Source organism: Magnolia sinica, chromosome 10 (genome assembly GCF_029962835.1).
Source record: "Magnolia sinica isolate HGM2019 chromosome 10, MsV1, whole genome shotgun sequence".
Lineage (NCBI taxonomy): Eukaryota > Viridiplantae > Streptophyta > Magnoliopsida > Magnoliales > Magnoliaceae > Magnolia > Magnolia sinica.
The window spans coordinates 29365514-29388409 of record NC_080582.1 but is presented as its reverse complement, the minus strand read 5'-3'; the positions used below and the strand labels follow the sequence as shown (position 1 = coordinate 29388409).

Genomic DNA, 22896 nt, shown 5'->3' with positions numbered 1-22896 from the left:
CTCAAGCAAGATTAACTCATCTGCCAGCTGATTCATGTTGAATTGAATATGTACAAAATACCAACTTCTAGAAAATTGAAGAGAAGAATTCAATAGCTTCTGGTCCCAATCTTCAGGCCCTCTTTCGAGCCATTACAAAACCGTCATCGACCCATACAAGAAAATGCCCAACAATATAATACACAGATAGATAATGAGTCCCACATAAAACTCCTGTTGGCCGTTTCACAAACTAGCAAGCCAGTACAAAGCAATTGGCTCTCTGAATTTGAAAATTGCGGAATTCTGTAATCAATGTTATCAAATTCAACAATCTGTAGTTGTTCAAACCTCAACTCATCATGGCTATTTGCAGGACAAGAGAAAAACTCCAAGCATATGTTCTTACTCTGATATCTGGTAACTTAGAAACATTCAATTCCTTCCCATGAAATTCTCATGTACTCTTTCTACTGAACAACACCCAATACCCAATTTCCATCACTGATATTACCAATTTTGCAAAACTTAAAAATCAATATCAATACAAAAGAATATCCTAATTCATAAATCCATAATTGGAAAACCGTCTAATACCATTCAGCAACGCCATCAAATCCAACAATTCAGAAAGCTTAAATAATCTACATTCCTCACAACCATCAAAAATAAAACAAAGGAAAAATAGCAGTAAAAGAACAAACCTCGATCATAGTTGTGCAGGATGAGCAAAGATTCCTCCAGTTTACTATCTTTTATGATCTTCCAAAAACTTAACAACACGTGAGTCATGGGAAAATGTATTAACTTGTCTTACAAGTTCAATGTCCTCGCGAGAAACCTTCCTGCCATCATTGCTGGAGATGGATACCGAACCTGAATCCTCTCTGGGAACCTCATTGCTAGGAGTTAGTTGATTAGTTGGGATTGTCCAACAGGCCAACTTTCACACCATCTACCACCAGGAAAAAGCTAGAAAAACAGACGGCATACCGTTTCATCCAGCCATTTCATCAAACAGATAGCATGCCATTTCATCAAACAGTTAGCATGTATCAAATCTGAAAGACAGAGAGACATAAAGAGAGGAAAATATCAAACCTATGCCTCAAAGATATGAGAAGGGTTTCGAATGACGGGTGTTTCTTCGGGTAGGATCTTCACAGCTACTGCAATGGAGAGAGGTAGAAGAGACAGAGGAGATATTGGAGAGAAAGGGAAGAGAATGAGATATATGGAGCAGAGATTGGGAGGGAGAGGGAGGATTGGGGAATGGAGAGAGAGAGAGAGAGAGAGAGAGAGAGAGAGAGGAATAGGAAACAGAGGGAGAGAGAGGGAGAGAAATGGACGATCCTATTTGGGAGCGGCTCTGTTTCGAGCGCGCGCCCAAATTTGGGTGTGTTTCGTGAGACGGACGTGGACGGTCCTGACAGGGGATCCGTGGGGCACACCATGATATATTTGGTTTATCCATTCTTACCAATAATTTTAGTAAATTATTTTATTTCATTATCCCAAACATAAGGTAGATTGAAAGCCCGAGTAGACCACACCATAGGAAGTAAATGTAATTTAATCTCCATATTTCCTACCGTGTGGTCCAGTTGAGCTTTCGATCTTTTTATTTCATTCACTAAAGTAATATTTCAAAATAGATGTACGGATTAGATAGAACACATATATTTTTTTAGGCCCTATAGAGCCCCTTATAACACCGTTAATTATTAATGTTGTGACAACTTTTTAGCTATGAATTAAAACCGTAGTAATTGTAGCTACCATTCATATCCATAGCAAAAATCTAACGTGGTCTATATTCTTTGTCCCTTTTTTTGGTAATGTATGTAACCATCATCAAGTAAAGCATAGTAAACAATTAGTATATTTTGTCGTAATCATATATATATATATATAAGGAAATGGTACAATGACGTTGACTTCATGGGAACTTCCCATGAGGTCGAGCTGTGTGGGCACCACCGTGATGTGTGTTGAACATCAACACCGTGCATTTGATGGGTCCCCTTTAGTTTATGGGATATACCAAAAATCATCCGTATACGAAACTCAGGTGGGTTGTACCATCTAAAACCATGCGAAGACATGAATAAAACATATAAAAGCACTTGGTGGGACCCACTTGAGTTTTAGATACAGATGAAACTTGGTCTGACCCCTCATCCAAATGGGACACACATAATGGATGGTCTGGATTTGTGAACCACATCTCGGTGGGCCCAATAAGTAATTATGAATGTTTTAATGAGAGGGTAACTCCTCTTAACTATGTATGTGGTGTGGCCCACCCAATTCATGGATTGACTTGATTTTTAAGATTGTGGCCCACCATGGAATGGTGCATCTAACTGATGGGGTAAATGTTCGACACACATTACGGTGGGGCCGACACCACTTGTCCTCATGGGAAGTTCCAATGAGGTCGACCTCATAGTACCATTCCCCCCCCCCCCCCCCACACACACACACACACACACACATATCATCATCATCATTAGCATGAGGATCATTTTTGCTTCATGATTAACGTAAGCAATGTCATCACTACCACAAACAACTACTGATCCATCATCAATGTATATGCTATCAATTCACAATCCATTAAATCATTACCATAATCGATATTAACCCCACCATAATTACCATCAATTAGATCATATCCATCATTTCAACCAACAACTCACCATCATCATCATCATGTTACCATACATGTATTATCATCTCAACCATCAATAATTGTGTCCCACCTAAGTATGATCCCCACATTGACCTTGGACTACGTACAAGGCATGCAGTCCTATAAGTCAAGTGTGAGTCCCACTCGGGGAACCACTAGGCCAACTCTAAGGGATAAACTTCTAACCACAAGGCTTTCAATGGTGTGGATCCAATTCCACAACTAAGTGGGTCTCACTTGTCTTAAGGTAACATGTACAATTTTTAAGGTTTTGCACTGCACAATTCAACGGTATGGTTAATGGGCTTCCTGATTATTTAGAATTCTTGTAGAGCAGCCCACTTAAGGTTGGGTTTGATTCAGTTGGTGGATGACGGTCTCACACCATGAAAAACACACTCACAACACACACAAATCTAAGATAGATCTTACAACATGATTTGGGCCCTACACATTCCACCATCAACTAGAAATAATGCAAAATCTCAAACACGAGGCCCATATACTAACAACGTTCACATAATACATTATATTGGGCCCACTAGGCACATACACAAGCAAACTAAGAAAAAACCCAATTATATAGCCTATACTGTTCCAAAATGGGCCCTGCAAGGTGTGGTCTACTTGAATAGAGGTAGTGTGCAAGGCACGCTACCCACTAAATAATGGGTTAACCCAATAGGCCTAAGGTTCCTAAGGTGGGCATCCTACTCCAATGTGCATCTCTTTGTATCAGGCTCACTTGGGCCTTAGTCTTACTTCTTTTGAATGGGCCCAGGGCTACATATGACTTAGGAAAAATAAATGGGGTACAAAGTTTTCCATCGGATCTCTCATAACATCAAAAAAATGATAGGCTTACATAGCGTGCAAGGTGGGCCTCACTAGGCAAGGGTAGGGCCCATACATGACAACCCGTACTAAATGGCTCACCTAAGGTTTTTAGCCCACCATAACCTGGGAGTTCTCTTTCAGGCTTTAAATGATGCATTAAATGCCTTAGGAAGGTGGTGAACCCCACTGGTGTGGCCCCACATGAATTTTATGTTGAACAGATCTTTGGTGAAAATGTGGTTGGAGCCATTTTTTTAGTCAATTTCATGATCGTGTGGGGACCACATCTGGTGAAAGGAAAATGAAATCTGGTAGCTCTATATATGAGCTTTAAAATTAACAAGGCTGACCTCATTGGTTGAGTGTGTATAATTTACAGTGATGACCCAAACTTGGGTATTTGGAGAAACTATGTAGGAAATACAGTGCAGAAATAAATTTGGCTTGAATTTGAGTACGTCCCACGATCACATAGGGCCACCTTTTAGTGTGCCGTTAGGCTCCCTTAATAGTCCTATATATCGACTTCGAAACCCATAAGGTGGGACCTAACAGTTGTGCACGCATAATTTTTGGCGCAAGGACAAACATGAGCATTTCAATTTTCTACACAACTGTGCCTGGCCACATCTTGATATCCGCTCCCTAATTATGTGGGGTCCTCTTTGGCCCAAGTAAAATACTATTTCTCCAGCAATACATATAAACTAGAAATTCCAGGTGGTGCCCCATGCCTATCTTGTACATGGGGTCCACCATAGAGGCCCAAAGTTAATCCTAAACCTAGAAAATCAAATGTGCAGTTTCAGGAATGTATCTCTCAACTTTAGGCCCACTTCTCAAACACTTGGGGGCCATTCCTGATGAAGTGGTGAGATATCCCAATACCCTGACATATGAAATAAATATCCTTAATGGTGGGACCATTTTTTACGGAGCATGGGGCCCACCATGAGGTGTTAAAGAGGCCTATATGCAATACAGTTAGGTACTGGAGAAAATTTTCAGCAAACAAAAAAGTACAAAAGAGAGGTAATAGATCTAATTGCAAGTGGGGCTCACACATTGACAATGCATAGATAAGACACACATATCAATGCACATGAATGTCTAGATTAGATGTCCTAATAAAACACATAAATCACAAGTGAGTCCACAATAAGAGTATGAACATCATGGACAACATACATACAACATATACATGAGCTGTGTTGATCAAATTCTCTGTTATAAAATCTAAGCGAACGAATGGTTTTGGAATACATCATTTAGGCTACATATAGGTTTTGAGCCATATAGGGTCTTGGATCCTTTTAGACTACACATAACAATTGAAGATTTACCTTACAGAAGCATTTGTCGGTCCAAAATTTTCTAAATTATATCAACAAAGAATATAACTACAAGGACCATACATATGATAACTAGCTAAATCAAGTAAACTAATAAAAAATATCAAATAGATCCGACCGTTAGAATCATGGATAGGGCCCACACAATGTGTGGCCACCATAAGCCCCAAGATACATTTTTGTACAAAGCCATGCTCTTGATCATTCGAACTCTGATCGAGGCGTATTATATATCATTAAAAAAATACTTTAATTTTTTAGAACCCAATGGATCATATATTTCTATTAGATTCATTAAATGGACAAAAATGGGTCTGTTTTTTTATAAATTAAGACCATTTATGCGTTGTTATATAGTAGCCAGATAAATTAATATTATGGGAGATTAGACCATTCAGATAGCCACAAAATTTTCCCTAGAGTTATCTCATAGCCTTTTACATAATACCACTAAGTTTCACTTAGATCTTAATACATTTGATTTTATAAAACTTTTATAATTTATTGTCTAGATAGAAAAATGGGATTGCATGTGAAAGGTGTGTATATAACGTACATCCTAGTGGACCATATTGATGTGTGCCATCTTACTGACCACCATGGCCAACCATATATGCACACAAGGGCTTCACACTAGTGGGCCCCATACACATCAACAAAACACAAAGGAAATAAAGAAAGAAGAGGAAATGAGGGGGCGTAGACTCACCTCAAATGGATAGACAAATGGATGATGATGAGTGGCCCACTCCCTTTAGGTTTGATGATAAGCTACACCTTGGCCCCACTCTCTCTCTCTCTCTCTCTCTCTCTCTCTCTCTCTCTCTCTTTCTCTCTCTAAATTTTAAAAATTTTAAACTATAGCAAAACTATAAATGTAAGAGAATAGGGGCTGAGGTGGCAAGATAACGTGACAAATTTAGGGGCTCTTATTGGAGATAAAAGTGAGGTAAAAGGTGGTGTATATTATAGGTAGTGGATGGATGAGGTAGATAGTTCTAAGCATGCATTGGTCAAGCTGAATGAAATTTAGGCATGCATTGGCTGGTGAATGGATAAGGATTGTGGGTTGTAGGTTCTTGCAAGGTGGATGATGAAGTGGAGTGTTTCAATTAGTTAATTGAAGTGATGTGACACAAAACAATGCATGCATTAGATGCATATGTTAGATGAGTGGGCTATGAGCCATGATTAGTTCTAAGGCATGGGGAGGGCTAATGATGGATTTTAGGGTATAACCAATTTTTGTCTTATAATGCATTGTCTCATATGTGTTAGCTCTTCATTTGTCATGTATTTTTCATCCCATCTTATAATAATTTCTATATTCTATAAAGAAGGCTTTAGGCCCACATGGGCCCAAGTACAATGAGCCTAATACAATAAAGGTTGTTTGTGTTACAAGATACATAATTTGAGCCGCAGATTCAACAGGTAACATCTCATTAACGAAGTGTCATATTGATGCACAGTTTTAACCATTGTGATTGTAGGGACAATGTGGTCGACATGATAGGAGTTTCAAAGGCATCCTACATAAATCAATTGGGTGGAGTTGCTGGGTACATAAGGGGGCTGCATACAATCAATCGACGGTGCATATTAGGGCATGTGTGTGCTTGGGTCATGGTCCTAAGGAATGGGGTCCCATAGTGAATGATAAACTTTGAGTCTACTTTTAGGAAATCAAATGGTATCAAAATGAGATGATTCTAAATTCATTTTAGATTTCATCAAATTATATTTCTAACAAACACAAGATCACCCAAATCGAACATGTAATGAAAGAGTTATGGCCGTTTTCATGGGATCAGTTATCCACAATGAATATTTGTGATCCATAGTGAAAATATCAGCACTCCACTATTAATATTGGCATTTCAGAGTCAACATCAGCGGTCCACTATTAATATCAGCAATCCACTATTAATATCAGTGGTTCACTATGAATATAAATGATCCCCAACAAATATCGATAATCTACGAAGAAAATATCGATCATCCATAGTGAATATCGACAATTCACGGTGAATATCAGCGATCAACAATACAACATTTATCCATTTTAACATTATTCCATCTCAACATTATTGCATTACAAAAATATATCTAATAGAACATTCTTCATCTCAACATTCTTTTATTATAAAAATTCATTCATTATAACATTCTTCCATTATAAAAGTTCATCCATTACAATATTTTTCATACCCTTACTTTCACAAACTCTCTCCATTCATACCCAACCAAATTTATAAAAATAAATTTTTTTACAAAAAAAAAAAAAAAAAACAACTTCAATGTATGGTGCTTAATACGTGTGGTATAAGCTTCGTCGAACCTTGACTGGAGTTTTTTGTCATCGCCTGGAGAGTACTACAGAGTTCAATTGAAAAACTATAATATATTGAAGAAGCTTCGGCTTCATGTGGTCCTAAGAAGTGAAAAAATAAAGGAGAACAAAAATGAAAAATGAAAATGAATTGCATCGTATGGCATGGACCATACATTTTGAATTCATCCACATCTTATGTGGAGCCAATTGAGTTATCTTGAAACAAAATCCATCCCTTCCACATATAAGGGGTTTTAATTTCATGTCATCAGCGAAGTTTAATGAAAAAACTTATCATAGATAGATCACAAAAGAGGAAATAGTTCAGAATTACTACACAACGTTAGTGTAGTTGTGGGCTATAGAGAGCTTCAAATAGAGAACTGAAAAAATTCTTCTATGGGTTTACAGTCATCCGATTAAAATGAACGAATCAGATCAGCCAATGGGAGTGTCAAATCCTTATTTTTAGTGGAGCTCATGTCCTTTTTTCAAAAAACTATTTCTCTTTGGAGACAAGAGCCCGCCATAGGATGAGTAGTCGTGGTTCATGGTCATTTTCATTCCCCGTAACATAAAAAAGTAATTTCAAAGCTATAAACCCTTAAATTTGGAAATTAGGGGCTCGTGTCACGACTAAGTCATAGCAAGGGGCAATGACCAAAAACCTAGACGGTAAAGGTGCCAAGCCGATGAAAGAAAGGATGAGTTGTAAACGAAGTGAGTGAATTTGCTTGTGAAAAGAGGAGAGGCTAAGATGATTGCTGAGGCTGTTGTTTCCTTTGTCATAGGAAAACTTGGAGATCTCCTTGTCCACCAAGGAGCCGCCCTCCTCAAAGTAAGTGGTCAGGTCGAATGGCTAAAAGGAGAATTGGAGTGGATGCAGGCCTTCTTAAAAGATGCAGAGACGAAACAAAATGATGCAAGGGTGAAGAAATGGGTGGCTGATGTAAGAGACATTTCTTACAAAGTGGAGGATGCCATCGACACCGTCATCTTTCAAATAGAACAAAGCAGAAGAAGAGGGTCAATCAGTTACATACAGAATTTCACTTCCTTTGTTGGCGAACCTATTGCTCGGTAACAGCTACGCAAGATGATAGAAGAGATACAGAGTGAACTCTTTGAGATCGGCCGCAGAAGAAAGACTTATGGCATCATAAATCTCAGCAAAGGTGGAGAAGGAAGGAGTTCCATGGGCGAAAGTCTGCGGGAGCAAAGGCGAACCTCTCCTCTACTAGAAAATACAGAAATCGTCGGTTTTCAAGAAGACATAAAGACCTTGGTGGCAAGGTTGATCGAGGGCGAGGCACGACGATGTGTGATTTCTGTAGTTGGAATGGGCGGTATCGGCAAGACCACTCTCGCCAGGAAAGTTTATAATCATATCTCTGTTAAAAAGCATTTCGATTGTTGTGCATGGATTTATGTATCTCCAGAATATAACACAAGGGATCTTTTGCTGAACATTATGAGATCCTTTATGATTTCCACTAAAGAACATCAGCAGATGGAGACCTTTCATTTGAAGGAGAAGCTTTTGGAATATTTGACAGTGAAGAGATATTTTGTGGTGGTAGATGATATCTGGAAGACCGAAGCATGGAATGATTTAGCAGCTGCTTTACCAGACACGGATAACGGAAGTCGCATCGTGCTTACTACTCGTAACTCTGAAATAGCATCACGCGCAGACCCCCGAAGCCATCCTCACCAGCTACAACTTTTAAGACAAGATGAGAGCTGGGAATTATTCTGTAAGAAAACATTCTTACAACAAGAAATTAATTGCCCCCAAAATTTAGAAGGGTTAGGAAGACAAATTGTAGCAAAGTGCCATGGTCTGCCTCTTGCAATTATTGTTATTGCAGGCCTGCTATCAAGGAAAACAGGGCTTCCAAGTGAGTGGGACAAAGTACTCAAGAGCATTAGCTGGCAATTTGTTGAAGGTGAGGCACAAATTTCAAGAATATTAGCTTTAAGCTATGAAGACCTATCCTATCACTTGAAGCCATGCTTTCTCTATTTAGGAATTTATCTGGAAGACCATGTGTTCTCTGCCAAGGAGTCGATTCAGTTGTGGGTTGCAGAAGGATTTGTGCATTCAAGAGGGGCTGAAACATTAGAGGAAGTTGCAGAAGATTACCTGGTGGAGCTAATCCAAAGAAGCCTAATTCAAATAGTGCAAAGAAGTTCCATCGGAGGAGTTAAAAGATGTCGCATTCATGATCTTCTTCGGGATCTCTCAATCTCAAAAGCCAAAGAAGAAAATTTTCTTTGCACCACAAATTCTCCTCCTCCATGTACAACACGTCGACTTGCTATTTATCTTTACATCCGTAACTGCATTTCTTTAAACGACTCCTACGCATGCCTTCATTCTCTTATCTGGTTCGGCCCAAAGAGCAGGTATCTTGGACAATATCAACTGGGAACTTTCAATTGCTTAGAGTGTTACATCTGCATGAAATAGGGGTAAAAGGGGGTCCAAATGAAATATGTACACTTATCCACTTGAGATACCTTCAAGTGGCAGTAGACGTGAAAAAATGCAAAAGCCTGCTAGCATGGATAGCCAATCTATGCAACTTGCAAACACTACATATTGCCACCATCAAAGTACGCAACTTGCAAACACGACATTTGGCCACCATCAAACCACGCAAGTTGCAAATACTACGTGTGACCACCACCAAAGTAGATGAAGAAATTTTACTCGACATAGATTGTAATATTTTGAAGATGCAAAATCTAAGGCATGTACATGTTGAACTGGGCAGATTTACAGGCTGGCCAATTCTCAGTTTTCCAAGCAACCTACAAACTCTAAAATATATTGAGGCAGGCCACTGGATGGGTGATGATTGCTTGGGAAAGTTGATTAATCTTAGGAAACTAGGAATAGTGGAAGTGGATATGCGTAGGCATGGAGACATATTGTTCTATTCAATTCCCAAATTGAAGCACCTCCAGTCTCTGACACTACATGTTTCACCTGGTGGGAGTCTATACCCATTTCTGCCAATTTTAAACCTGCTGCACCTCTATAAGCTGTATTTGGGTGGAGGGCTAGAGAAGCTACCTGAGTCTCATGAATTCTCACCAAACCTCACCAAGCTTACCTTGCAAGACACTACGTTAGGACAAGACCCGATGCCGACACTCGAGAAACTACAAAACCTTCGGATTCTCAGATTGCTTCATTCTGCATACATGGGAAAGGAAATGGTCTGCTCTGTGCAAGGGTTTCCTCGACTTGAGTCGTTGAAGCTTAAAAAATTAGATTATTTAGAGAAGTGGAGAGTAGAGGAAGGAGCGATGCCGAGTCTTTTACATTTACATATGTATCAATGCAGACAATTGAAGACGCTTCCAGAAGGATTGCAGCATGTGACTTCCCTCAGAAAATTGGAGCTAATTATGATGCCTTGGAGTTCCACAAAGAGGGTTCAAGAAGAGAGGAGAGACGACTGGCAAAAGATTCAACACATACCTTCCATCGACATAAGATGATATTCATTCAAAATTAAAAAGAGAGAGAAGAAAATTTGCATACAAAGAGAAGGACAGAGGTCCCAGGTAATGCAAGCCGGAGCACCTTATGTCCAAGCTATCATATCCTCAGGAGCACCTTCCACCGAAATATGCTGCAGCTGTTTCTGAAGATAAATATTGAGATGTGGAAATGTTGTAGCTGTTGCAACTGGCAATCAAAGTCAGGCTTTCATTCTTTGTTGCAGACAGATTCAGAATATCTCCAAAGTAAAGCCGGTGAGATTTACTTCTTTCATTTTATTTCTCTCATTTCCATTCATACTTTCAAGTATAATCGTAGCCATTTTAACTTCTAAGTTTCTGTATTTCTATGCTCTCTTTTTTTTCTCAGTATGTACAAGTTGGGACCCTTTTTCAGATTTTTGGCACATGGACCATAATATCAGCATTTTAGATCACTAAAAAATGGCCCCACTTGTAAAAGCTGAAAAGCCCATTGTGTAATGCTTCTTGTATGTCATGCATGCTAACTGTTGGATGAAATGGATCGACGAGGAATTTTTTTTTTTGTGGATCACATTCGAGTCCCTTTTTTTTTTCTCTATCGATGAGCTGGGCCACAGGGCAGTATGGTTGGATGACCTACATAGAAAATTGGTGCTGCAGGACATGCCTCAACATGGCTTTGAGAAGGGGGAGAGGATTGGCATCAGATTTAACATATACCCCCATCAACATACATGAATAAGATGTGGATGTAGTGTTGTTGTGACTAACAATCATAGAGGAGCTTTCCTTGTTTCATGTACACGGATTCATGATCTCTGCAGTGCAAAGAGGGTGAGATTTACTTTTTTGTTGTTTTATCTCTCCTCTTTATTGATGATGTGCAACAATAATCATAGCCATTTTAACTCCTAGTTTCGTTATCTCTATGTTATTGTCCTTATTTGTCACTTTGTACAAGTAGGGCCACCTTTACATATTTTTGGTGCACCATGGGAGCCATAATGTCAGCATTTTGGCTCACTGAACAATGGACCCATTTGTACAAACTCAAAACCATTAGTATTCTGTAATCCTTCAGACAGAATATTGCATAATACCTATCGTCGTCATGCATACCAACTGTCAGATGATTTTCCTCAAAAAATAACGGTTTGTATGGATCTCACTTGTGAGCACATTCTTTCTCTGTCAATGAATGGACCCGGATGGCTGTATGGTTGGAAGACCATAACATTGATGCCCCATTGGATAAAAGCAGCACTGGTCTGTCCATTGAAACTTTTTCTTTTATCATTATGTGTTTTTACACCATATAGATTTGATATACTTATAACCATTTGTGTTTTTAGCCCTGTTTGAGGAACACCACTCAGATGATAAGGATGCAATTGCCAAAGTGATTTTTACACTGTCCATCCACAAAAGGGCTCTCCAGAGGGATGCTTCAGACCATCAAAATATTGAACCATGTGTGCATTGCTCGTGCGTAATTGGTAGAGCCAAGAAATGGACTTCAACCACCACTTATCTTCACATCGAATGCTTACACAGATGTGTTGAGGTTGGAAAGTCTCAAGCTTGTGCAATCCAGCTCCCTTACAAGCCAACACAGGCCTGGATGGAAGATGTGCAAGATCCAAGCTGTCCATCAGGTGGGTCCCCACTTGTCGATGCCACAGCCCAAAAAATTGGCGATTCCCCACTTGTTGATGCCACGAAAAGTAAGGGCCCCACACCCTAGGAATTTGGTGAAGCAAGACCCATTTCGGAGTTCCTCTGTTCTAAGCACAACATATGGCTTCACAGTCTGGGCAGATGACTCAGGTAAGTGGAATCACATTTCTGTTGTACCTCAAATAAATTGAATTCAGTTCCTTGGCCTCCCATTTGATAGGAAATAGAAAGAATTATACACTTTCTGTGGAGAATTTTACTCTGAGAAAAGCTCTTAGATTTTCTTCTTTTCATTCTTTTCTCATTTCTGATGTGTCTTGTCTTGCAGTATCTAATGACTATCATATGAAGTGAAGTGGACAACAAGGACATGGCCCTACATAAGTGGGCCAAGATTATCATATAAATAGCAATGCTTATATTGCCCATGGCTTCAGCATTATTAGTTTTGTTTATATGTTTGTTTTTTAGTGATGAAGATAGATGAGAAGACTTGGTTTGTTCATGTTTTGATTTTCAAAACAATGTTATTGTGTTGTTTTGGAAAGGGAATTAATAACTATATTTGAGGAGAAATCCAGTGAAAGTTCATTACCTTTTATGATCTCTTTTTTGATTTCCTCATTTATGAATAGCATGAGATATTTTGATGATGTTTTCAAACTATAGCATGAGGATGTTTGTATTTTTTATCTTCCAATCTTCAGTGCTTTAATATATCAAAGAATTCCCCTAATGTTTGGCATGTGTTAATGTATTTATCTTTGGATGTAAGATGCTTTTCAAAGTGGAAGCAATTATTTAGACTGGGGGTCCACAATGCTTACATGGATGCATGATCAAAGCTGATCATCAGGTGCAAGCCACTATATGGCTTTCCTTGTGCAAAATTCAGGTCCATCCACCCATCTGATGGGCCACACATGTACATCAAATGCTGACTGTGAATTTCTTTTGCATATGTTCGGCTCGCCAGATTTGTGATTGAACTGATTCTTGGTCCCAAGGCATAAGTTTTGGGTGAGAAAGCTAATAAGACCACACGTATGTGGAGCCTTCCTAACCACATACGCCAAAATAGCATAAGGGTGTGAAGTAAGATCTTTCCATCAAGTGAACCACTGTGTACAAAACAAATGGATGTATAGATAAAAACTGTATTAGCGATCCATTTCTTTTGTATATTTTCCCCGACCTGAGAAGCAAAACCGCCTGATTTTTGTGCAAGAACATCCAATTAATCTGACTCATCTAATGGAATTATATAGCTGGGATCTCACACACATCTATGTTGGCATGTGCAGCTACATGTCGATGGGCAAGGCTCCACATGCATGTGGGCTTAGCAAACATATGCCTTAGGTTTACTTAATATGGTATTCATTTGTTTGGTATATCTATATGATATCTGCCTTTACAGCATGTGCTACTCTTAACTGCAGTAGTGTAATTTTTGCCTTCAATAGGGAACTCTTCCAGGAGCTGATATGTTTGGTTTTGTTTGCAGTCAATCCATGCTTTGAAGCCCATGTCAGATGAGAATAGTAATTTCATATCCCAAGCTTATAATTAGATTGTGTTAGTAATATTTTTACATTTTTCAAGTTCTCTTTTCGTTATGACCCGAAGAAATCCAACTGAGAGTTCCTTGCCATCCAATATTTGGCCATCTTTTTCCTAGAAAATTGATATTTATATTCTTTTCTTCTCCATCTTTTGTAGGACATTGAATGAAAGATTAGGAGCTTCATTCTATAAGGTTTTTGGAGCATCTTCCATCTATGGCAGAGCTTATCAAATTCAAGTTTGTATCTCTCAACTACTGGCCCCACTTGTGACAGGTATCTGGACACTTCAGCCCAATGCACTAGTAACTTGTTACTTCCTCCTGTTTTCTCCATGATTAGTTTTAGATGTGTGTAAGTTTTATTAGTTGTAAAGGATTTACAGGTAACTCACTGATGGTGTTTGGACAGGAAATCACACAGTCAATTAAAATATAGCATAAACTCACTTTCAGGGGTAACCTGTTTGCAACTTAAAAGCTACAGGCATCCAAACGATCCCTTGACGTAGTTATATGCTTCCACTACTTTTATAAATTTAAGCAAACTAACTGTAGCATGTAACTTTCTGGTTTTACGCACAAATTTGATTTCCAGACTTATTCTCATAGGAGATATTGTCATGACCACTAGACAGATGTGGAGAATGGTGGAAATGGTGATGAGATATTTGGATGATATTTTCTAATTGTAGCTTGTGGATGTCTGTATCTCTTGCAACTAAACGTTCCATACGATACAATGTGCTAATATTCATTCTAATACGTTCTCTACTTCAAATCACACAAACAATTTATGTAATGTTTGGTTTATTTTCCTGTATGCGTCTGCATGTAATGTGCTTGTTAAAACTTGAAATAGAAAACAATTTCTTTCCATTTTGCACAATTGAGGCTGGTGGTTTAAGGATACATGTGGTTGTTACGATGGATTGTTGATTGCAAATGCTATGCTGGCCCCTAAGTTCCTAGCCATTGGCTTTCTGTGGCCTTTTCTCTGTTGAATATGGATTGTTGGCATTGAAATGTTTCATCTGTTGCTTACAGATCCGTTTGGATTGGGGATCTGGCAGAACTGGAATTTAGGGCTCTCAGCATGTCGGTTTCGGGTTGGGTCCTATTGTACCTGTACTCAGGCTAACTGGGTTCCTTTCGGGCTTGTGTCTAGATCTTGACGACCCATACCCATATCCAATCATTTTCAGGTACCCACCAGATCTTTGGATTGAGGTTTTGAGTTGGTTTCAGGAGAATTGAGAGAAATGAAATGGTTGGGCCCATCTGATGGATGGATTAGATCTCACAGATATATATTGCTTTGAGATGCTCATGGGGCCTGTGCAAGTTCTCTTACACGTATGTGGCTTAGGAACCTCATTTCTTTGCTAGAATAATCAATATAATATCAAATATATATAATTTTACTATTAAAATTGACTGGACCCCACTAGACCTGAGCTGACCCAACTCGACCTGATTTTTACAGGGTCCAAAGGGTGATAAATGCTAGCTGGACCCATTATAATAAGGTCAAGTGCACCAGGCATCCGTGGGTCTGGGTACTCATTGATAACCCTATTGGATTGAGTTTAATTTCTGACTTTGAAGTTCCCAACTCCATATTGATTTGCGCCAGTAACCAGTGCTTTATTCCACTTAATAAATTTTGACTTGTTTACTCTGTTTTGAACTTGCAAAATTGTGATTATGTAGAAGAAAGATCTGCTCTAGTTACACAAATTTGCTGCGGAGGGTATGGGACCATCTTAATCCTTATCTAAAGCAAGGATGAAATAGAATTGGGGGTGGCAATGAGTCCGGTCAACCTGCAGGTCGATTAGCCCGACCTGCTCTTGAGGTTGGTTAAGGTTAACCTAAACCAGTAATGGGTCAGACTAGGGTTAACCCTACCTGACCTGCCCATATAGGTTATTAATGCGTCGGGCTGGACAGCCTTTCCCAACCTAATCTAAAATCCAAGCCAAACTAAAGAAGAACAGTGTAAATAACTATATATTTTTTCACATGTATCCACTGTCTGGGCTTGGCTGTTCATAGCCTTAATATTGTATTTCATTCTTAAAGCTGAGTTGGGTCTTGGCGAGTTGCGTCAGGCCAGCCGAGCATAACCCATTTACAATTAAATGGGTCAGGTTGGGTTGGGCTTGATGAATTTTTTTGTGGGTATGGTCAGATCAGAGGGTAACGGGTCATAGATCGGGTGTGTGCAGGAATTCTTGTCACATATAGGAGCATTTGGATTGTAAATTACTTTACATAAGCTACTTATGCCTCAAGTAATATATTTGGTAAACAACATACTTGTCAGCCAAAGGTAGAAAAGTATGTTTGATTTCCAACATCACATAAGAACTTATTGTCACGTCTTGAAAACGAAGCTCAAGCTCCTGACACTGCTCTTAGGATGTCACTTGAGGTGTTTTTTTTTTTTTTTTTGTCTGTTTGGTAGTGTTCCCTCTTAACCATGATATCTAACATTACAATCAAGATGTACGAGCAACCCAAAATAAAAATTTATTCAACGACGTAACATTTACCAATACAATAAATGCACAAGTTTCAATTACATACCACATGATTCTAAAAAAGCAGAACATCAAAGTATAGCTAATATAGTCCGTGCTATGCTATTCCTGCCAACAAAACAATGTATGAGCTTAAGAAAGCTTTGTGTGTACATCTTTCATGTGTCCGGTAATCTTATGACATGCCATGACTTACATGGATAATAGCATGTGTAGGGTACCTATATGCAATATTACAACATAGTGCCATATAACAAGATGCAATGCAGTCATGAATGCCATGCCATGACTTACATGGATAATAGAGTGTGTAGGGTACCTATATGCAATGCAACATAATGCCATTTAACAAGATGCAATGCAGTCATGAATGCCATACCTTTTATGTATATCTAACATATTTCAATGCAGTTATCATATGTGAACAACCGGGGCCAATACCCAAACTCACCACGATGTATGGCCTTGCATACCTAACCTCGGTACTAGAGGCCAAATGCACCATGGCCCATATGCTCACTCCACCTAACCCAACAGTAGCGGACTGTTTTGCAATCGCGATATGCAAGGCTGTCAGATCGGAACTCATTTTCATAATTCTGACGTGCCAAGCTAGTCAGACTTGAACCCATTTAGTAATTCAGACATGTTAGGCTGGTCAAATCCCTTCCAAATCGACGACTTTGACAGTAGGAGTCAGATGCACCATGACCTATGCGTTCCACTCAGCCCCATGATGATGCACTCGACTGGTACCAATGTGGTTTAGGGAATTTAACTCACAAAGCCCCCAAGGCCCTAGTATAAAAACATAAATTTTTGGTATTCCAACTACAAATAGGCCTGTGCTACCAAATCCGTCATTGTATACCATGTCTAATCCAACATCCGACATTTCATTATTCTAACATTCATGAACATACCATGCACAATTCACATGCATATGCAATGCATATTACATCTTTAACTCATGTTCCATACTAATATGCAATACGCCCAATCAACCAGGGTTCCAAACATACATCTGGTCAGGACCATCAAGATTCGAAACAGAATTCTCGTGATCGCTTGGGGACCAGTCACAATCATAAGCAAGCGGAATTAACTCTAATAGCAACTACCATATGCTTTTTACTATAGATACATAGATGATTCGTTTGGTGGGGTTTGACAAGAATGCCATGTCAAACACAACATCCTTGTGACACCGAGACACGTCCTCATTTAAGTTCAGGTCCTGATCAACCAATGCTCGTATTTCGAATCATACCTTCTTTTCTTCTTCTTCTTCTTCTTCTTCTTCTTCTTTTTCGTTTTTTTTTTGCATCGCAACCTAAACTTTATATCTGCAAAGTAACCCTAGAAAATGATGACTAATTTTTCAAAGAAAAGTAGCACTGATGCAATGGGATTTGTTATACTCGTTTCTCCAATATGAAGGTAACCAAAGCCATTTCCCTTCAAAGGCATGGAGAAGAAAAGGTAATAAAAGGGAGCAAAGGGCCAGCATAACTGCAGAAATTGAATAGAAGTCTGAGAAAAATAGAGCGTTGTTTGGAACAATGGAGTTAAAATTATAGAAGCCTGAGCAAAACACATCAGATAATCATTGATCTCTTACAAGCCAAACAGAAAGAATAGAAGTGCCAGACCTCATGTTTGTTGTACTCCTTTAAAACAGATACGAGAAATTCATCTGCCTTCTGGTTACTCCACACAAACCTTTCCCAACATAGTCTGTAAGCGTACAGATCGGATGCCTAGTCAAGAAAATATGCAAGAAATGCAAACTAATGTTGATCGATCATGTAACAAAATTAAACTCTTCTACAATGTTGTATAAATAATATGAATTGTGCAAGAACAGGGCTGATTAAAGAAACCTTTTGAGCTCAAGTAAAAAGTATGCAGTAGCAAATCCCAAAGGTTTTTCTTTTCTTGATAGTCATGCAGCTAAAATAAACATCCATTTTTGCTACGTAATAAAAAAGAAAGAAAACATATCGAAGGGCACCATAGCTCCAAGATACCTAGGTCGAACAATCTCACACAGACTAAATGATATCACTGACTCTAAAGGAGTTTCATTTTGTGATATCACCAACTCTGAAGGAGTTTCATTTAGAAGACCTAAAAGGTGTTTCATTTAGATGATATCACCAACTCTCACACAAACTAGCACAAATTGGCATATGCATCTTTCTACCTGTCCACCTGTGTAGAGAGGTTTCTGCATCTGAGTATGATATCCATCCCATGCATTAGTTACACCCACAATGGGAGGGGACACCTATCCTAGAAAAGCGGCAGATTCTGTGTCGGGCCCACAAAAGGGTGTCTTCCAACCCCATCAAGTCTGCCCACCATGATGCATTTGCACTAAAAAAATTAGCCTAATCTAACCATCAGGTGGGCCACACCACCTGGACTTGTATATATATTAGGCATTTTTTTCCATTTTCTATGGTGCATCCCACCGTGATGACAGGATGCCTCAAAAGGCAGCCCAGTCGAACAGCCGCTTCAAATTGTTGGTTTTGGAGCATTATTTCATTGTTTTCAATGATGTGGCCCACCCAATCATCAGATTGGCCTGATTTTTGAGGTGTCCCCTTTCCATTGTGGGAAACACCTATTGGATGGACTGGAGAGCAGGTCGGATGTTGTTTATACATCATTTGAGGCCCATTTCCAGCCACGTTGTGACTACAATTGTCAAGATTCATGACTGTGGCCTACCAATGAAACTGAAGGGAAATTTTCGTAAGATGGCTAGAAGACCAGCCATGCTTTGTGGCATAGGATGTTGGACAATCAAAGAATAACATCTTCACTGGAAAAGCATAGCTGAAATGAGGATGTCGAGATGGAGAAGAAGCAAGCCAGATAGTATAAGTAATGAATGCATTGGGGGGAACTTAGGAGTAGCACCTACAGGTAAAGATGAGGGAAAATAGACCTAGATGGTTAGGCCATCTGCAACAGAGACCGTGACCTTGACCTGCTCTAGTTATGAGAAAGCTCTAAAAAGGCAAGGAGAAGGTCCCAAAGGATGTGGCTCTACAAGTATACATGAACATGCAAATATCACATGCATATATGCAGGTAAATGCATGGGCAAATGCATTCATGCGTTCACGTACGCTGCATTTTTTTTCTAATACTGTTCCATGATAAGGCACATGCTATTTCACGGCTTACTTTTGCAAAAAGTTCCAAGAACACAAGCAGCATCCCCAATTCCAGGGCATTGATAATTGATCAAGTTAATATTTAATTAAAATTTAATAAATTACAAGATTTAAAACATTTCAACCTGCAGCTGACACAACACAGCTTCCACAGTAGAAAAGTACCAAGTTTATCAATTTTATGTTTGGCTTCCTCTCGCCTTGATTACCATATCGAAAAAGGGTGCAAATATCACACTAAATTAAATCAATATATACTTATTCTAAATAAAGAGTTTCCTATACAGATTACCCTAGTAGGTTAGTCTCATAAATCTAGAATGTATGAATTATCTAAATTAAGAATGTATTATTGTTGTCTTGTCATCATTGCTTCTACTGACCCACTCATGGTTTCAGGTTCATGATCACTTTTGCAGTAAAGCAAGAAAATTACGAAGGAACTAAGCACTCTTGTTTAGAGTGAGTTTCTATAATTGATCAAGCTAGAATCTCAATCTTTAATCAATTGACAAAGAGTGGATTCTAACCTTGTACTTCCTCTCTAAAATTAGAAGAAAAAACTACTTAATTGTGCAGCAAGATTTGATGATGCTTGCATTTGTAGTATCGATAGCATCAGTTGATGTATGCTATTGATATAGCATGGACCCCACATGAAACATACCGTATCGATGAAAATATCACATGTCGTCAATACATGGATAGATTGCAGAATAAACCAAAAAATTATGAGAAAAAAAAAAAAAATCCAAAACTCCATTTTCTCCCACATTTTTTCTGTGGAATCCGATTTAGACGGCGTATTTTTTTTTTCTCTCTAAACGATTGGGATTTAGACAATGCCTTTTAAGTTGTATGGAGAGAAATCAAAGTTGGGTGGAGAAATTGCAATCGAACAGCAGAAACTAGATGAAACCCATTCCATAAGATTTTTGTGGTTTTGTTTGCTTTTATTTAACTCTTTTGCACAATTTCGATAGAAATAAGTAACTAAATCACAATTATACATATTTGAATGCAAAATCATGGATTTGAAGTTCCAAATTTTCAATTTGCGGAAAATAGATGATTTTGGAGAAAATCCAAAAATCTTTTCTTTTTTACTCAATTAAATTGCAGGTGAGGTCTTGAAAAATCAATGGAAGCTACTTACAATCTACAGATTGGAGATGATTTCTTGAATTTTTGAAAAAAAAAATTATTTTTAATTAAAATAGCAAAAATAATTAAAATATCATTTTAAAGAAATCCTACTGAAGTATTTTTGGTTTTAGATGTATTGTTTGTTTTAGTACTTCTATTGTAGGATTTATGGATTATATGAACTCTTTTTTGGAGATTAGGTACATCACTTCTATCAAACAGCATATACGCGTACATAATCTAGGAACCACATACATTGGAAACTTACTATGCATTTTTATTTTTATTTTTGTAATCTTTTCGGTGTTCTAAATGTGTAATCACGTCTCTGCATGTATACCCGGTTCAATAGTGACAGTGGACATGTCTTTGCAATTCATTGGTTAATGATCCATCGTCTTGTCTCTGAATAGTGTTGCCCCTATTTCTTCAATGTCGCCTTTGATGCTATTCGGTTGATTTTGCTTAGCTAAAAATTCAATGGAAGCGTAAATATGATATTACAATTTACTTTCAATGACACTAATTTTCCGAAGGTAATAATTATCGAGCCCCGTTCCTCTAGTCCTTTGATGTTCTCTAGGTTTGTTGTGTGTTGAAAATCAACATCTTCTAAAATCTTTGTATTCGCCAATATTATCCCATAGCTGTATATTGCAAGCTTCTTTTGGCTAGTAGCAACTCAAAAAATTAAATGTATCTTTACATTCGAGTCAATTTCACAATCCATTTGCGCATTTGAAAAGCAAAAGTGAGAGCACCTCACTTGCATGGGAGCGTTTATAATGAGATTTGATTGAGTGTGAGGTTATTGTCAATGATAGAACTTGGTACGTACTCAATCGAACAACTTTCAAACATACTTTACATGAGTCCATCTCTGATCATGGTCTGCCACCTAACAAATTCCTCTCTAAGCTACAGAGGTCAGTCCTGGTAGGGTTAGTACTCAATCCTCATCCATTAATTTAACTATTCATTTTCTACAACTGTTGAGGGTCGAATATTGCATATCAGACCCCGATTACTGCCTGATTTTACGTACACGATAATGCCTAATATTATAATTTAATCGTGTTTTTGTTGTAGGATGTAATAAGGAGCTTTGATTGAAAAAGAGTATTAAAAGCATGGATTTAACGCTCCGAAGTCACCAGAGCAAGGAATGGACTCCAGGGGACCGAGATCGATGGATATACACGCCAGAGATCCGAGAAAATTGAGAAACTGAAGCTTAAGTGGCCTGAAAGTTAGTCAGAATGCAAGATCACAGGGTTTCCACCATCCACTCGACTCGAAACTTCATACATGGCCTGAGGACCATAAATTAACCGTACACGTCAAATTTCAGCCATTAGATCCTCGTGAAAGTGGCCCAACAGAGAGATCAGAGGACAATAACCATTAGGAAAGCATCTTGGACATCCTTGGGAGATCTGGACCCAAACTGAACTGATGAAAAGAGCACGAAAAACGGTGGATATTTGCCAAATTTCACTTCTTTTGGATGGTGCAGTAGGGAGGAACGAACGACGAACGTTTCTAGAAGGCAGAGTGGCAATTCTATAAATATAACGAAATTCATATGCATGCATGCACGTAAGCAAGAGGTTTGCTTCAACGTTCTATATCGACTCATCACAGGTTGATTGTGTGGCCCACCTAGAGTTTGGATCTACTTTATACTTTGACTCATAGGCTTATACTTTATTAAGAAAATGATGAGCGGAGTAGATCTTTGAAAATACCATCAGAAATGGGCTCCACCTATTTTTTGCAAACTTTCTAAATAGAGCCATGCGAAACTTCCAGTGACGGACTTGCCATCCACTAGGTTTTTACAGTGGGCCCTGCCCATCAGTATGTTGAAAGATCCAGACCGTCCATCATATTCATGATGAAATTTCGGCCAACCACTACCAGTATCGCATACAGACGGGACCTGAGGGTGACCCAAATGTCCAGTGAAGCAGGAGCTCTTACGGTATGATGCACCGATCAACTTCTGTTTTCAGAGGATGGTGGCCCGTCATCACAAATCAGATCTTTGATCCACACTGTCCATATTAAAGC

At 38.7% G+C, this 22896-nt stretch overlaps 1 protein-coding gene across 13 annotated transcripts; it reads left to right on the top strand.

The window, feature by feature from the left end:
• Nucleotides 1-8609: 8609 nt before the first annotated feature.
• LOC131258247 (disease resistance protein RPP13-like) lies at nt 8610-14846 on the top strand. 13 transcript variants are annotated; one of them, XM_058259431.1, is made up of 3 exons: nt 8610-10969; nt 13884-13920; nt 14099-14846. In XM_058259431.1, the coding sequence occupies exon 1, from the start codon at nt 9569-9571 to the stop codon at nt 10709-10711; it is 1143 nt and encodes a 380-aa protein (XP_058115414.1). In that variant the 5' UTR covers nt 8610-9568; the 3' UTR covers nt 10712-10969; nt 13884-13920; nt 14099-14846. The 13 variants fall into 13 exon arrangements, with proteins under 13 accessions (XP_058115414.1, XP_058115413.1, XP_058115409.1 ...); XM_058259430.1 differs by having other exon boundaries at nt 13884-13954; XM_058259426.1 differs by having other exon boundaries at nt 12254-13920.
• Nucleotides 14847-22896: the final 8050 nt, after the last annotated feature.